We start from the raw sequence: 17,034 nt of genomic DNA, 5'->3' as shown, positions 1-17,034 counted from the left end.
TCGAGTCTGAAAGTTCCTTAGTTAAATCCAAAACTAGGGTCTTAAATTTAAACAAAGCAAACTACGTAGGCATGAAGGGCGAGTTGGCAAAGTAAGATTGGGAAACTACATTAAAAGCTATGACAGTGGACGAGGAATGGCTAGCATTTAAAGTAGTAATACATAATTTACAACAAATATACATTCCTTTAAGACACAAAACCCCCCCACAGGAAAAGTGGTCCAACCATGGCTAACAAGAGAAGTTAAAGATAGTATTAGATCAAAGGAAGAGGCTTGTAATGCTGCCAAAAAAGAGTAGCAAGCCTGAGGATTGGGAGGATTTTAGAATTCGGCAAAGGAGAACCAAGAAATTGATAAAGAAAGGGAAAATAGAATGAGAGTAAACTAGCAAGAGACATAAAAACAGACTGTAAAAGCTTCTATAGGTATGTAAAAAGGAAAAGATTAGCAAAAGTAAATGTGGGTCCCTTACAGGCGGAGACAGGAGAAATTATAATGAGGAATAAGGAAATGGCAGAAAAATTAAACAAATACTGTGTCTGTCTTCACGGAAGACGACGCAAAAAACTTCCTGGAAATAGTGGAGAACGAAAGGTCTAGCGAGAATGAGGAACTGAAAGAAATTAGTATTAGTAAAAAAATACTGGAGAAATTAATGGGACTGAAAGCCGATAAATCTCCTGGACCTGATGGCCTACATCCTAGGGTTTTGAAAGAGTTGGCTATAGAGATAGTGAATGCATTGGTTGTCATTTTCCAAAATTCAAGAATGTAGCAAATGTAACCCACTATTTAAGAAAGGAGGGAAGAGAGAAAACAGGGAACTACAGACCAGTTAGCCTGACATCAGTAGTAGGGAAAATGCTAGAGTCTATTATTAAGGACATGCTAACAGGGCACTTAGAAAATAATAGTAGGATTGGCAGAGTCAACATGGATTTATGAAAGGGAAATCGTGTTTGACAAAATCTATTAAGAGTTTTTTTGAGGTTGTAACTAGCAGAATAGATGAGGGAGAACCAGTGGATGTGGTGCATTTGGATTTTCAGAAGGCATTCGATAAAAGGTGCCACACAAGAGGTTATTAAATAAAATTAGGGCTCATGGGATTGGGGGTAATATACTAGCATGGATTGAGGATTGGTTAACGGACAAAAAACAGAGCAGGAATAAATGGGTCATTTTCAGGTTGGCAGGCTGTAACTAGTGGGGTACCACAAGGATCAGTGCTTGGGCCTCAGCTATTCACAATCTATATCACATTTGGTCTCCTCCTCCAAATCATTAATATATCCAAGTTTGCCGATGATACAAAGCTGGGTGGGAATGTAAGTTGTAAGGAGGATGCAAAGAGGCTTCAAGGGGATATAGACAAGCTAAGTGAGTGGGCAAGAACAAGGCAAATGGAATATAATGTGGAGAAATGTGAAGTTATCAACTTTGGTAGGAAAAATAGAAAAGCAGAGTATTTTTTAAATGGAGATTGGGAAATGATGGTGTTCAGAGGGACCTGGGTGTCCTTGTACACGAATCACAAAGTTAACATGCAGGTACAGCAAGCAATTAGGGAAGCAAATGGTACAGGAAACTTTGTTATATCCAGCACCGACGGGACCGAGCTGTTGCCGATCTATCAAAACTGCCGGACATACAAAGTTAATGTTGAAGCATACGGAGATTTTCATCTCTGTATCTGACAACAAACACTGTTGCTTAGCAACAGCTTCAGACAGTCAGCCCGTACCTTGGAAGCATCTCTGTAGCTTAGCAACAGCTTCAGAGAGACTTTCCAAAGCCTGACTGTTGGAAAAAAAAAAGCCACGAGAAGAAAAACAACCTAATAGAACGGCTCCTGATCGCTGCCAGTAGATCGAGGTTTCCAGGCATACAGGAGACTTTGGTTTATCCGGAGGTTGTATGTTGGCCTTTATTACAAGAGGATTTGAGTATAAGAGTAAAGACGTCTTACTGCAATTATATAGGGCCCTGGTGAAACCACACCTGGTGTATTGTGTACAGTTTTGGTCTTCTTACCTAAGGAAGGATATACTTGCCATAGGCTGAGTGCAACAAAAGTTCACCAGACTAGTTCCTGGGATGGGGTGGGGGGGGGGGGGGGGATTGTCCTACGAGGAGAGATTGAGTAGACTAGGCCTATATTCTCTAGAGTTTAGAAGAATGAGAGGCGATCTCATTGAAACATACAAAATTCTTACAGGGCTTGACAGGGTAGATGTTTCCCCTGGCTGGGGAGTCTAGAACCAGGATTCACAGTCTCAAAATAAGGGGTCAGCCATTTAGGACTGAGAGGAGGAGAAATTTCTTCACTCACAGGGTGGTGAATCTTTGGAATTCTCTATCCCAGAGGGCTGTGGAGGCTCAGTCGTTGAGTATATTTAAGGCAGAGATCGATAGATTTTTGGATATTAAGGGAATCAAGGGATATGGGGATAGTTCTGGAAAGTGGAGATGAAGTAGAAGATCAGCCATGATCTTATTGAATGGCCTAATCCTGCTCCTATTTCTTATGTTCTTATGTAAAACCTCATTTAGGCATTTACAAATTTCAGTTAGGAGGAGAAAATGTTGATTGAAAGGACTTGGACATTGCTGTCATGTGATTGAATTGTTTCACCTTCTGCTTTGTTTTATTTGTAGGTTCTCATGACTAATGTTGGTTTTCATAAATCCTTAGTAATTTCTCATTGATAGCTGCCTTCCTCAATCTCAATTGTTACATTTCCTACCTCTTCAGTTCTGATTGGTTCAAAGCAAATTAGCAAAGTGAGATGAAAAAGGTATTTTGGAAGTAGTTCTGACACTTAAAAGTCTTGCACATACTGCAGGAGGTAGGAGCACTGGAAGAGGCAATTGTGATGTCTGGGAACACTGGAAGGGGTTACCATAGGAGTGATAGAGCGACTCCTCAGCCTGTGATTTCAATCTCCAGCTAAACTTCCCTTGCCCCCTTCTCATCTGAATTCACTACCCTCTTGTCCTTCCACACCTCTCCCTCCATATAACCTCTCCCACCCATATGCACAGCCACACCCTCAACCTTCCATCTCCTGTGGCCTGACTACTCTCAGTCTTGATCACAAACAAGGCCATCTTTTACCCTATCTTGTATCCCTTATGATCCACATCCCCCTTTCAACCCCACAACAGTTGTGCGCCAGATACAAGTCCTTTGGACTTGACGGAGTGAAGATGGAGGCCATTTCAGGGGGAACAACCATGGTGGGAACAAGTAAGGGTTTCATTGAGGACAAGGGCAGCAAAAGTGGGGGAGAGGAAGTGGTTGAGAAAATTCACAGCTGCAAAAGTATTGTGACGAATGGAGGGCCAAAGGCTAGATATACATAATGGAAAGTTGTCCAGTCTGCCAAACTGAATTAGTATAGTCAATGCCCTAAAAGCATCCAAACTGTGGAAGCAGTGTTCTACTTCTGATCTGCGAGGAGGGATACAGTGAGGAATTACAGTTTATTGACCTAACAGAAAAGTTAAACTATCTTTGCCAGAAAACAGATGTTGTAAGAACTCAGAGTGCTAATTAAATAAGGCAGATCAATGACTAGTGTTTAGATCTGACTGTGTACTGAAACCAGTGAGGGTGGGAAAGAGAAGAGAGAGGAGGGATAAGTATTGGCCAGGAAACCGGGAAAGCTCACCAACTCGTCTTCCAAAGTGTCAGTATAGGAACTGGGGTTCCTAGCCAAAGAATTGAGATTGACTCAGAAAATCAAAAACAATAAAATTTAATGAACAAACAAAGCTGTACAGGAAACTGTAGGATACAATGCAAATAGGTCTGGTCTGCTTGAAAGCCTCTCTGGAAACAGCTAGAAAGTTCCGAGCTCAACTGCTAGAAGGGTCCGAGCTCTGACGTCATCACGTTCTTCCCGCCGTTGAGAGATCATGTGACGGACGGCATGACGTCATCACGCGGAGTACAGGAAAGAAGCCCTAGTACAGTTAACCGATACATTAAAGGTGCAGCCCCCAGCTGTACTACATTGCTGTAAAAGGAATTATATACAATTATCTGTAATCTTCTGGTGGTTCCGCCACATGCGCCCCCCCCAGAACTGCTTTTAACAGAGAAGGTAAGGCGAGAAGGGGGTCTGACGAGTCTGTCCGACCGACTGCGATACCCAGGCAGCTGGAACGGAGCGCTAGAAGACAAACTGGCCGTTGGCTGTGGTTGGGATGATGCCGCAGGCGGAGAAGAGGCGGCCGGCTGTGGTCGACCCGGTGAGGCGGGCACTGGCGACTCGGCGGATGACTGTGGCTGTACTGGACCGGCAGTCGACAGTCGACGACCACGACGAGGCGGCTGAGCGGTGACGACTGGTTCGCTCAGATCCAGATGCACCGGTTTCAACCGGTCGATGGAGATGTGGTCAGGCTTACCGCCGACGTCGACTGTGAAGGACTTGTCACCCGACGAGATGACGCGGAACGGACCGGTGTAAGGCGGTTTCAGCGGGTTTTTGAGAGCATCCTGCCGAATGAACACGTATTCTGCGCTCTTAAGATCCACCGGGACATGGGAGCGCTGCAGGTCATGATGCGACGTAGGCACTGGGATGAAATTCCTAGCCGCTTCCTGGTGGCTGACGCGCTGTTGAGCTGGGGACCAGGGTTCCGTGTGAGGAGGAAGAAAATCGCCAGGCACTCAGTGGTTGGCCGTAAACCAGCTCTGCTGAAGAAGAATGCAGGTCGTCCTTAGGCGCCGTGCGAAGACCTAGCAGCACCCAAGGGAGCCTGTCCACCCAACTAGGCCCACGGAATCTAGCACGCAGTGCGGCTTTAAAGGGACCTGTGGAATCTTTCACACAAACCGTTCGCCTGTGGATGCTAGGCAGTGGTACGATGAAGCTTGGTGCCCAAACCTTGAGCTATGGCGTTCCAAAGCTCAGGTAAATTGAGGCCCCCGGTCGGAGATGTCAGCCGGTACCCCGAACTGAACTACCCACGACGAGATGAAGGCTCTGGAGACGTCTGCCGCTGTGGTGGCAACCAAAGGAATTGCCTCTGGCCACCTGGTGGTGCGGTCTACCACGGTGAGGAGGTGAGTATACCCGCGAGAGGAAGGGAGAGGACCAACCAGGTCCACGTGCACATGGTCGAATCGACGCTCCGGAACCGGAAAAGTGGCGGCTGGGGCCTTAACAAGGCGTTGTATCTTGGACTTCTGGCAACTCACGCAGGTATTGGTCCAGTCACGGACGTCGAGAAGCATGCCCTTCCAGACGAATTTCTTTGCCACGAGTCGTTGTGATGCTCTCATGCCAGGGTGAGACAATCCGTGGAGTGTGTCAAAAATTCTCCTGTGCCATTCGACTGGAACGATTGGACGTGGGACGCCCATCGAGATGTCACACAGGAGTGTGGCCCCTGTAGCCTGGAAACTGACATCAGCCACTTGTAAGCTGGAAGGTGCGGTCCGGTATGCCTGCACTTCAGGGTCTGCCTCCTGTTCTTTTGCCAAACCAACATAGTTGACTCCCAGGTGTACTGCGTGGAGCTGGGCGCGGGACAGACAATCCGCCACCAGGTTGTCTTTGCCCGAGACTTGTTGTATGTCGGTTGTAAATTCAGATATGTACGCAAGATGACGTCATTGCCGTGCTGACCATGGTTCCGCTGTCTTGGCCATCGCAAAAGTACGTGGCTTGTGGTCTACAAAAGCCGTGAATGGGCATCCTTCCAGTAGGAAGCGAAAATGGCAGACGGCCAGAAACAATGCCAACAACTCCCTATCAAAAGTACTATACTTGCATTCGTTCTTCTGCAATTGGCGGCTGAAGAAAGCCAGTGGTTGCCATGTGCCGTCGACCCACTGCTCCTGTACTGCCCCGATGGTATAATCAGGTGCATCGGTGGTAAGGGCAATGGTTGCGCCCAGAAGGGGATGTGCCAACATGGTCACAGCAGCCAAAGCGTTCTTAGTGTCGAGGAAAGCCTGGTCCATCTGGGGTGTCCAATCGATCGGGTCTTTGCCCGATTTACCTCCAAGGGCCTCGTACAAAGGTTGCATCAACAATGCTGCCTTGGGGACGAACCGCTGATAAAAATTGACCATTCCCAGAAATTCCTGGAGGGCCCCCGACGGTCTGAGGAAGAGGGAACGAGGTGACTGCTTCCACCTTCGTGGCCAGCGGGACGGCGCCTTCTGAGGTGATTGTGTCCCAGGAAATCAATGCTGTGCAACCCAAACTGGCACTTGGCCGGGTTGATAATAAGGCCATGTTGGCTAAGACGAGAAAGAGCGTCTAGGTAGACGAAGATGAACGGCAGATCGCGCAACACAGAATCCAGGAAACGTTGGAAGGCTTGCGCTGCATTCTTCAGCCCAAACGGCATACGAAGGAACTCAAAGAGCCCGAAAGGTGTGATGACGGCAGTTTTGGGGACGCCCTGAGGATGCACGGGCACTTGATAGCCTCGGACGAGGTCTACTTTGGAAAAGATGGAATTCCCTGCCAGATAGGCCGAAAAATCCTGAATGTGAGGAATTGGGTACCGATCCGGTGTGGTAGCCTCATTCAGGCATCTGTAGTCGCCGCCCGGTCGCCATTCGCCGCCCGGCTTAGGAACAATGTAATGGCGAAGACCAAGGACTATTCGAACGTCGAATAATACCCAGGCGTTCCATTGTATGGAACTCCGCCTTGGCGGCCGCGAGTTTGCCGGGTTCCAGCCTTCGAGCTCTCGCATAAACGGGGGATCCTGTCATGGTAATGTGGTGCGCCACACCGTGCCTCGCGACTGAAGAAGAAAATGTGGGCCTGGTGAGCTCAGGGAACTCACTGAGAAGACGAGAGAACTCATTTGGAGATGGGACTGCACATGCAACTGACCAAAACATCGCGGTGCTTCGGTGGCAGGGGACAGAGTGAAAAGTGGAGGCACTGATTAGCCGGCAGTGTCGGACGTCGACGAGAAACCCGTTTGCGCAGAAGAAATCTGCCCCCAGGATGGCCAGAGACTTTCGCCGTGATGAACTCCCAAACAAAACGTTGGCCGCCAAAACTCAACTGGACCCTACGCTTTCCGAACGTGCGAATGGCTGCACCATTGGCTGCCTCGAGGGGGGGGGGGGGGGGGGGGGGACCTTGACCGCCGGATTGAAGATCTAGCTTCGACGCTGGTAGGAATATTGCACTGGGAGCCAGTATCACAGAGAAAACGTCGTCCTGACAGGGAGTCTGTAATGTATAGGAGTTTCCCTGCGAACCCGACGGCCATCGCAACTCCGGCGCGCCCCTTAGGCATTATTGATCTTCTCAGAAACCGCTGGTTTGGAGGTAGTTTTTTTTTTGGTGAGGAACTGCAGGGCGGACGGCAATTTCTGGCCTTCGCGCCGAAACGAGCGTGGTATGCACACCAGCCTGCAGGAGTCGTCGTCGGATTCGCTCGTGGGGGATGGGCACCTTGTGGCTGCACAAGATTGTTGTGAGACGGTGAATATATTATCTGCTTCCACGGCGAGTTCAGCACAATCCGTGATCGCGGAATTGGCCAAGGCCGTCTGTACCGGCTCTGGTAGTTGACAGAGAAACAGCTCGCGGAACAGAAAACATTGCGATTCCAAGCCCAAAAGCGTGAGCATTTGGCTCATGAGCTCGGAGGGTTTTGAGTCCCCGAGGCCGGGCATGGAGATAAGTCTGCGAGCGCGCTCCGACTTGGACAGACCGAAAATCTACAGTAAACGTGCTTTTAAAGCTTCGTACTTGCCATCGTTCGGTGGACTCTCGAGGAGGCTGACGACCCACGAGGCCGACGACCCACGAGGCCGTGGCGCTGTTGAGGGCGGAGACCACGTAATAATAACGGGTCGAATCCGCTGCTACTCCCCGGATTGCAAATTGGGCTTCCGCCTGGAAAAACCACGCGGCCGGTTGTTGCTCCCAAAATTGCGGCAGTTTGAGGGTGACGGCGTTCGTGTCCATGATGTAACTTCAACGAAAATTGTTCGAAGAAATTGGGGTCACCAATGTAGGAACTGGGGTTCCTAGCCGAAGAATTGAGATCGACTCAGAAAATCAAAAAACAATCAAATTTCATGAACAAACAAAGCTGTACAGGAAACTGTAGGATACAATGCAAATAGGTCTGGTCTGCTTGAAAGCCTCTCTGGAAACTGCTAGAAGGTTCCGAGCTCAACTGCTAGAAGGTTCCGAGCTCAACTACTAGAAGGTCCCGAGCTCTGACGTCATCACGTTCTTCCCGCCGTTGAGATCATGTGACGGACGGCATGACATCATCACGCGGAGTACAGGAAAGAAGCCCTAGTACAGTTAACAGATACATTAAAGGTGCAGCCTCCAGCCTCAGGTACTATAGCAGTTACCGCTACTAGTCCCAATAGGTGGATATACCAGTGGCTGAGGCAGACAATCAAGGGTTTCTCAGACAATCAGACTGAACTACTGTCCTTCACAAAAATTGCAGGGTATTAGCCTGAAATGCAATAGGGTACCCAGAAAGAACCTCAGCAAACAGGGCAAAACAGTTGAAAAATATGCTGGGTTATAGGCCATGCATTTGTCCATGAAGCAGAATGGACCTCTTAAGACCACTGGCTTTTCGAAGATCAGAAAACAAAGAGCTGGGATAAATGGTTCATTCTCGGGCTGGCAATCAGTAACTAGTGGTGTTCCGCAGGGGTCAGTGCTGGGACCCCAACTCTTTACAATCTATATTAACAATTTGGAGGAAGGGACCGAGTGCAACATATCCAAGTTTGCCGACGATACAAAGATGGGAGGGAAAGCAGTGAGTGAGGAGGACATAAAAAACCTGCAAAAGGACATAGACAGGCTAAGTGAGTGGGCAGAGATTTGGCAGATGCAATATAATGTTGGAAAGTGTGAGGTTATGCATTTTGGCAGAAAAAAATCAAAGAGCAAGTTATTATCTGAATGGAGAGAAACTGCAAAGTGCTACAGTACAAAGGGATCTGGGGGTTCTGGTGCATGAAACACAAAAAGTTAGTATGCAGGTGCAGCAGGTGATCAGGAAGGCCAATGGAATCTTGGCTTTTATTGCAAGGGGGATGGAGTATAAAAAGGGAAGTCTTGCTGCAGTTACACAGGGTATTGGTGAGGCCACACCTGGAATACTGCGTGCAGTTTTGGTTTCCATATTTAAGAAAAGATATACTTGCTCTCGAGGCGGTTCAGAGAAGGTTCACTCGGTTGATTCCGGAGATGAGGGGGTTGACGTATGAGGAAAGGTTGAGTAGGTTGGGACTCTACTCATTGGAGTTCAGAAGAATGAGAGGCGATCTTATCGAAACATATAAGATTGTGAGGGGGCTTGATCGGGTGGATGCGGGGAGGATGTTTCCACTGATGGGTGAGACTAGAACTAGGGGGCATAATCTTAGAATAAGGGGCTGCCCTTTCAAAACTGAGATGAGGAGAAACTTCTTCACTCAGAGGGTAGTAAATCTATGGAATTTTCTACCCCAGAGAGCTGTGGAAGCTGCAACATTAAATAAATTTAAAATGGAGATAGAGAGTTTCCTAGCAGATAAGGGAATTAGGGGAGAGGGCAGGGAAGTGGACGTGAGTCTAGATTCGGATCAACCATGATCCTACTGAATGGCGGAGCAGGCCCGAGGGGCCGTATGGCCTACTCCTGCTTCTTATGTTCTTATCACAGAATCACAGAAACCCCACAGTGCAGATAGAGGCCATTTCGGCCCATCGAGCCTGCACCGACACATAGCCCACCCGATCCCCGTAACCCCTACACCAACACATATCCCACCCTATCCCCGTAACCCCATGTATTTAATCCCCCTAACACTAAGGGTCAATTTATCACAGCCAATCAACCTAACCCGCACATCTTTGGACTGTGGGAGGAAACCGGAGCACCCGGAGAAAACCCACGCAAACACGGGGAGAATGTGCAAACTCCACACAGACAGTCACCCGGGTCCCTGTCGCTGTGAGGCAACAGTGCTAACCACTATGCCACCGTGCTGCCCTTATGTTTGAAGATGTCAAACTTTGAAAATGGAACACATTGAAACATGAAATTGACAACCCTGAAATGTGACCTAAAGATCTACTTCCTCTTAATTCAGATTCTCCAATTTGTACAAAAAACAGTGAGCACAGACACATGCTTGATTCATTTCCCATTCTTTGCTGCATCAAGAGGCAGCTGTGACATCTCCAAACAAGGGGAGGGAAAAGCTTTGGCAGTGGCTGGAGGTTTGCTGGGTGCCAAACACCTTGGCTGCAGGCATAAGGCCAGACAGGAGAAACGGAAATTTAAAAAAAAAAATCAGAAAATGTAAATTCTAATGAGTGATTTAATGAAGTTTAAATCGAGTTATTTTACAACTCAATATAAAATTCCAAATCATTGTATGGTAAGTTCTGGGCCTCTACAATCACTTCCATGCAAAATTCATTGGACCAGAATTTCCTAGAGATCTGCGGCGCATCTACATTTTACGACATGAAAGTCCCAGGACATTATGGCATAAGTAACTTACTCCATTACTTAAGACACGCCGTAATTTCCTAGTATTTTTGCGCCACCCCACTGAGACCCTCAACAAAACATGTAAATTAATTATAATAACTCCACCCTATTAGTATCAATGCTGATCGTAAATTTGATGGATTAACGCTACTTTGATCACCACTGCCAGTTAGTCTGTTACAGAAATGCGCTGCTGGGCTCAGTATGTTTGGTATAATAACGGGAATAGAAAAAAAATCATGAATATTTTGGTTTTAAATGCAGAATATTGATGTAAATAAACCTATATTTGAATTAATTAGCTCAAATGATAAGGTCCATACTTTGCAATTGCAATTGTATTGAAGAGACTGCTTAAAAAAATCAATTATCTTCCAGAGCAGCAGGTCTGACGAAGCGGTTCGTGATGGAAACAGCTCATTCGGGTTTTTCGTTTCCACAAGCAATCATGGGTACGGATAACATCGCTTTTACGCCTCTAATTACTATCAGTAGCCCAGTAAAATGCTCATGCCTTCTATTTAAATTCATAACCATTTCATTGTGTTGCATTTTATTTACACCACACCCTCTAAATTTTACAGATACAGTATATTGTCCTTAACGCATTCGCCTTCAGAAATCTGGCCATAGCAGTAAGGAAGTGGCTGATTAGGTGAATCTGATTTAAATCAAAGGCAAAAAGCAGCGAGTCTGTGCTTGTCCTTGTGCGACTGCAGCAGCTCAGCGCCATTCAGTTTCTGTTACTGATCAACACAGGTCAATTTCAAGCCCACCCATACAGCACTCTAAATGGACAAATTATTTAATGAAATGTTACTAGAGACTACATGCAACATTTCATTGGCATGTTTGATTGTCAATCGTGTGCACACAGATGCATCCCACCCCCTAGGGAAATTTGCTATTATCACATTATTTACTATGTATACAATATTCAGTGACTTGTCAGTTACATTGATTTATATATATAGCTATATATATTTCAGTTGTTTTAAAACAAAGCAACAGAGACTTGTATATACTGATGAAACGCCTAAATAATGCAAGATTGCTTTGCACTGAATTCCAGGGCACTGAATTTAAATAGTAATGCAATGCATATTTTAATCAGGTAATTTGTTTTATTAAATCCAAGTAGAATAGTTAATATGCGTTCGTTCAACTGTTAGACAAAAACCATTTCCTTTTACTACAGTACTTTTTGAGATGAACTGTTTCAGGAGAGAATACTTGATGCCTTTGCCCATTCCCAATGCTACAGAGATATTCATTGGCTGCACTGCTCGAGTCGCCGCTTTGTTTACTGCAACGTGTTCTTAGCAAAATTTGGTGTAAATTTGTCACTGGGGGAACATGGAACACAATGGTCCAACTTATAGCGTTCATCGCAATATCGCCGCTGCAGCCATTTTCTCAACGCACCAACCCATTCAAATATTCATCGGAGCTAAGGCACAGCCTGCAACACATACTTCCCCCGACTTCAATTGATATTTGAACTAAATGTCACACATTTCGACAATAGTAAACAAACACGTTAAATATCAGGGCCATGGTTATATACCGATTCTCAACTTTTAAATGTACATGTCTAAGTCAGTCACAGAACTTTGAACCATACATGTGCACAGGAATAGTGATGACTACTCCACTAATTACAAGTACACTGTCCATATTTAACCTTTTTCTGTAATCATGAAGTTGTGTGTGTTATTAAAACCAAGTAATAAAACAAAACCTAGTTTAAATACATTGGTAGTAGAACTGAATATTAATCACAAGGTTCATATAGATTACTGAAAAATCAATTAACTGGAACTGCTACAATGAAGTATCAGAGCATTGATTATACATTGATTCACAGCTTTTAAATATACAGTTCTAAGTGAGCTACAAGACTTTTAACCACAAATATGCACAAAATTGCTAGACATTAAGTGGGAATAGACAGAATACTGTAATCTTCATCAAGGAATCACTTTAAGGAGCACTAATCTCCTACTGCATATAATTGAGCTTCAGCTGAAAGTAGGGATCGAGGTTTGTAATAGCATAATTTGACATAAATTAGATATGACTACATCTGTGGATAATCTGATCCAAACAGCATTAAATGACAAAATACAGACTCTGCATTACTAAACAATAACTTGCATTTATATATTGCCTTTAATGTTATTATTAATTTTCCAAGGCACGACAAGAGGACAAAGAGACACCAAGCAAGGATTAGGAGAAAAGACCAAAAACTTGATCAAAAAGACAGCCTTTGAGAAGGCTTTTAAAGCTGAGAGAAGTGGTAGCGAGGCAGAGGAGTTTAGTGAGAGAGCTCCAGAGAGTAGAGCCAAGTTGGCTAAAGGGTCTATGACTAATAGAGGGGATTATACAAAAGACTAGAATCAGAAGCCCAAAGGACACGAATAGCCATATGCTCAATATTCACTAAACTGTGTAAAGAACAGAGCTAAGATACACTTGGCTTAGTGGCAGGAGGCAGAAGGTGATGGTCGAAGGTTGCTTTTTTGACTGGAAGCCTGTGTCCAGTGGTGTACCGCAGGGATCGGTGCTGGGTCCCTTGCTATTTGTAGTGTATATTAATGATTTAGGTATGAACATAGGAGGTATGATCAGCAAGTTTGTAGATGACAAGAAAATTGGTGGAGTGATAAATAGCGAGGCAGGAAGCCTCAGGCTACAGGACGATATAGATGGGTTGGTCAGATGGACAGAACAGTGGCAAATGGAATTTAACCCTGAAAAGTGTGAGGTGATGCATTTTGGGAAGACTAACAAGGCAAGGGAATACACAATGAATGGTAGGACCCTAGGAAGGACAGAGAATCAGAGGGACCTTGGTGTGCAGGTACATAAATCCCTGAAGGACAGGTAGATAAGGTGGTTAAGGCGGCATACGGGATACTTATATTCTATGCCTCGGCTAATGAAGGCAAGAGCAGGGAGGTTATGATGGAGCTGTACAAAACGCTAGTTAGGCCACAACTGGAATACTGTGTGCAGTTCTGGTCGCCACACTATAGGAAGGATGTGATTGCATTAGAGAGGGTGCAGAGGAGATTCACCAGGATGTTACCTGGGCTGGAGCGCTTCAGCTATGAAGAGAGACTGGACAGGCTGGGGTTGTTTTCCTTAGAGCAGAGAAGGCTGAGGGGGGACCCGATTGAGGTGTACAAAATTATGAGGGGCATAGATAGGGTAGATAGAAAAGGAACTTTTCCACTTAGTAGAGGGGTCAATAACCAGGGGGCATAGTTTCAAGGTAAGGGGCAGGAGGATTAGAGGGGATTGGAGGAAAAGCTTTTTCACCCAGAGGGTGGTTGGAATCTGGAACTCACTGCCTGAAAGGTGGTAGAGGCAGGAACCCTCAACATTCAAGAAGCATTTAGATGAGCACTTGAAACGCCATAACATACAAGGCTACGGACCAAGTGCTGGAAAATGGGATTAGAATAGATAGGGCTTGATGGCTGGTGCAGACACGATGGGCCGAAGGGCCTCTTTCTGTGCTGTATAACTATGATGACTTGCACCCTCATTATATTAAAGGTTTTCATTCCACTACAATTTTAACTGTGGCCCAAATATCCTTGTAAACAGAGGCTAATTTATTACTGCTACCGACGACATATGTTCCCACAGACACTGATCAAACCTAATGGCTCAACATAGGTCAAATCCAGTATGACACAAACCAGCGTTTCAGCATTCATTGCATGCCTTGTGTAGCATATGTCTGGATGCGTGAAAATCCTCCAAATTCTGAATAATGACATAGTGCCAGTTATGATTTGTCCTGTCATAATCATAAGATAGGACCAGTTCTTATTTGGTATACTGGTACAAATTACACTATGGGAAAATTCAGGCTTGTACCAATATGCTTTAATGCTGTTAATTCATCTCAACTTGCTCCCATCACTAAAACCCAACACCAGTTCTTCACACTGTTATATCTTCAAACATATTTGAAGTTTAGATGGGCAAAATCTATGAATGCACTTCTGCGTGCTTCTTGCAGTTTACGTAGAAATAACACTAAAGTTTCACATCCTCATCTTTATGCTTCACTAAAATCTTAACGCTGCCACAGTTGTGGATAAGAATATTCTGCAATGAGCATTCTACATGATCTTTTAAGAATAAACTAATCAAAGCTCAATACGTTTCAAATTGATCTACACGGTCTGCGCCATGAGTTGGAGAAAGCATTGAACATTTCAAAATGCAATATTCAACTTATCTCATGAGTATTTTTTTTAATTAATATTCACTCATGAAGTACCATCACCAGCAGGTACTTCGTCTATAGTTCCTACTTTTAACTACCTCTTCTCAGATTTTTTTTCATATAAAGGCTTATTGGATTGTGGAATGCATTACTACAAATGATTATTGAGTGTCTTTATTGGACTCACTAAACCAAAACTCAGGCCAACTTTAGCAAATAGATTCCTGCATCTTTTAATAGATCATAAACAATAATATATCTGGAGATCATGAATGAAATTATTTAGGCCTTTATAATTTTCAGTCACAATCCTACAAATAGCATTCTTGCACACCTGCTCATGTTAACATAACACTATATAAAATTTGATATATTTAAGTTCTACATTAACACAAAACAGTCAGTACAACACCTAACAAATATACTCCACAATACAAGTCAGTCAGTCTGTAATTATGCTGACATGATACGCTCTGGAATGGAAGAATCAAGTTACTCTTCCCCACTGGCGGTCCTGATCTCATCCTAGTTAATCGCCAAATGGAGACAAGAGGCTTTCTCCCAATGAGATAATAATCAGAGAAACATGCAAACTATGCCCACCGTATACCGTGCATTCAACACCCAATTCAAAAACATCACTATCCAAAAACCTTTGACAGGCTACCTGCCATCCTCCTCAATGAAGGAATTATACACGGCACAGGAAAATACAATGGATCTATTTGCTTTCTTTAAAAACGTACAAATAAAGACTCTGGCACCAACTTCCAAATTTTCTTGGAGAACCCTGTTAATCCAATTGATTGAGCAAAGGCGTGGCCTGAGGCCCTGCTGCCATCTCAATTCTGCACCAATAGCAACTCTCAAACGCTGTCAGAGATGGAGAAAAAGCCAACAGGAAAAGCCAACTGTTAAAACTTCACAATCTTTACCAACCACGACGCAAAAACTGGAACACCACCAGCGCTGAACAATATGAACGGCATGAAACACAAATAAAGAAAACAGGGAAAATGCGATTTGTAATTGCTGCACATCTTATGTATGATGGTGACAGAAAATCCCACGGCGCTGCAAGTTTAATATGCAAGAACTGGACAGTATGGAAACATTGACGTTCCTGCAAACGTTGGAATAATAAAATTGGCTAGTCCTTAGCCAACATTTACAGCAACACAAACGCCGTGGTTTAAATTTGCCTTCCACAAGCTTTGCCAAAAAACATGGGAAAAAAATGCAAGCCTTTTGCTGACACACACACACAACTATATTAAAATAAATGAGAAAAGGGCATGGCGTGTTCCAAGTTTGTCTGCACATCCTTGAACTGATCGGAGTCAAGTAATATTCCACAACACACAGCAAAAAAATAAATAAAACCCCGATGAAAATATGGTACGAATTAAAAGGGATGCGGGATGAGAGGGAGGGGAAGAGGAGGGTGCTGGGGCTCAGCGAGACGGGCTTTAATAAAGCATTTGCTAGAACACTGGCAGTCAGAGATGCAACGACCTCATCAAGCGGCACCAGCAGCGCCTGCCAGAGCTCCAGCATTTCAATAATGTAAGACGGAATACGCAGACTTAAATAGAAGCAGCAGCAAAGCAGAGAGGGAAAACCCGTGCATTGAGAGAAAGAACCAGCGGGATCGGTGTGTGTGATAGATGGCTGCCTTTCTCTAACCCTCTCCCTCTTCCTTCCTGTGTGAGTTTTGAGCGCTGTGCATGGCTCGGTCCTTACCTCCTCGAGCAGGGACGCCGTGTTCCTGCAGTTGAGCAGCTTGGTGGTGAAGCTGGACGTGGTCGGCGAGTTATAATCCTCCGTCGTCTCAGCGATAAACTCCGACACCGAGATTTGATCGGGCATCCTTCACGACGGGCGACGGCAGGAGGAGAGAACGAGAAAGCCGAGGCAGCGGCGATGGTGGTTTTTTTTTTAAAAAGAGAGAAAGGGGAGAAACAATACGACAGCAGATTAGTCACACGGACGCTCGGAGCGGACGGCGGCTCCCGTCTCGCAGCGGCCGGGTTACTGCGCACGCGCGCCCTGCGCCTGCAGCTCGAGCCCGGCGGTTGTTTTTTTTAGGTTTTTTTGTTGGGGGGAGTGGGTGGTCTCGCTCAGAATGGCGGCTGGCCGCTCGCTCTCAGTGCGCCTCGCGCCCGCTCGCTCCCCCACTTACTCCCCGCCGGCCGTCTCGAGGCGCTCCCGAGGATGCCGGTCACGTGGAAAAACAAGGAAAGCGCATGCGTTGAACGTCTGCCTTC

The 17,034-nt window shown here is 45.4% G+C and overlaps 1 protein-coding gene across 1 annotated transcript in view; it reads right to left on the bottom strand.

Annotated features, from left to right (window-relative positions):
• LOC147115197 (arf-GAP with SH3 domain, ANK repeat and PH domain-containing protein 1-like) overlaps positions 1-17,034 on the bottom strand; it is a 439,694-nt gene that overhangs the window by 407,417 nt on the left and 15,243 nt on the right. The window contains exon 3 of the mRNA XM_085993991.1: positions 16,511-16,637. Coding sequence (XP_085850117.1) covers positions 16,511-16,637 — 127 coding nt within the window. The remainder of the gene's footprint in view (positions 1-16,510; positions 16,638-17,034) is intronic.

Source organism: Somniosus microcephalus, chromosome 7 (assembly GCF_052327205.1).
Source record: "Somniosus microcephalus isolate GS21.2 chromosome 7, FLI_Smic_1.0, whole genome shotgun sequence".
NCBI lineage: Eukaryota > Metazoa > Chordata > Chondrichthyes > Squaliformes > Somniosidae > Somniosus > Somniosus microcephalus.
This window is presented reverse-complemented; position numbering and strand designations above follow the sequence as displayed.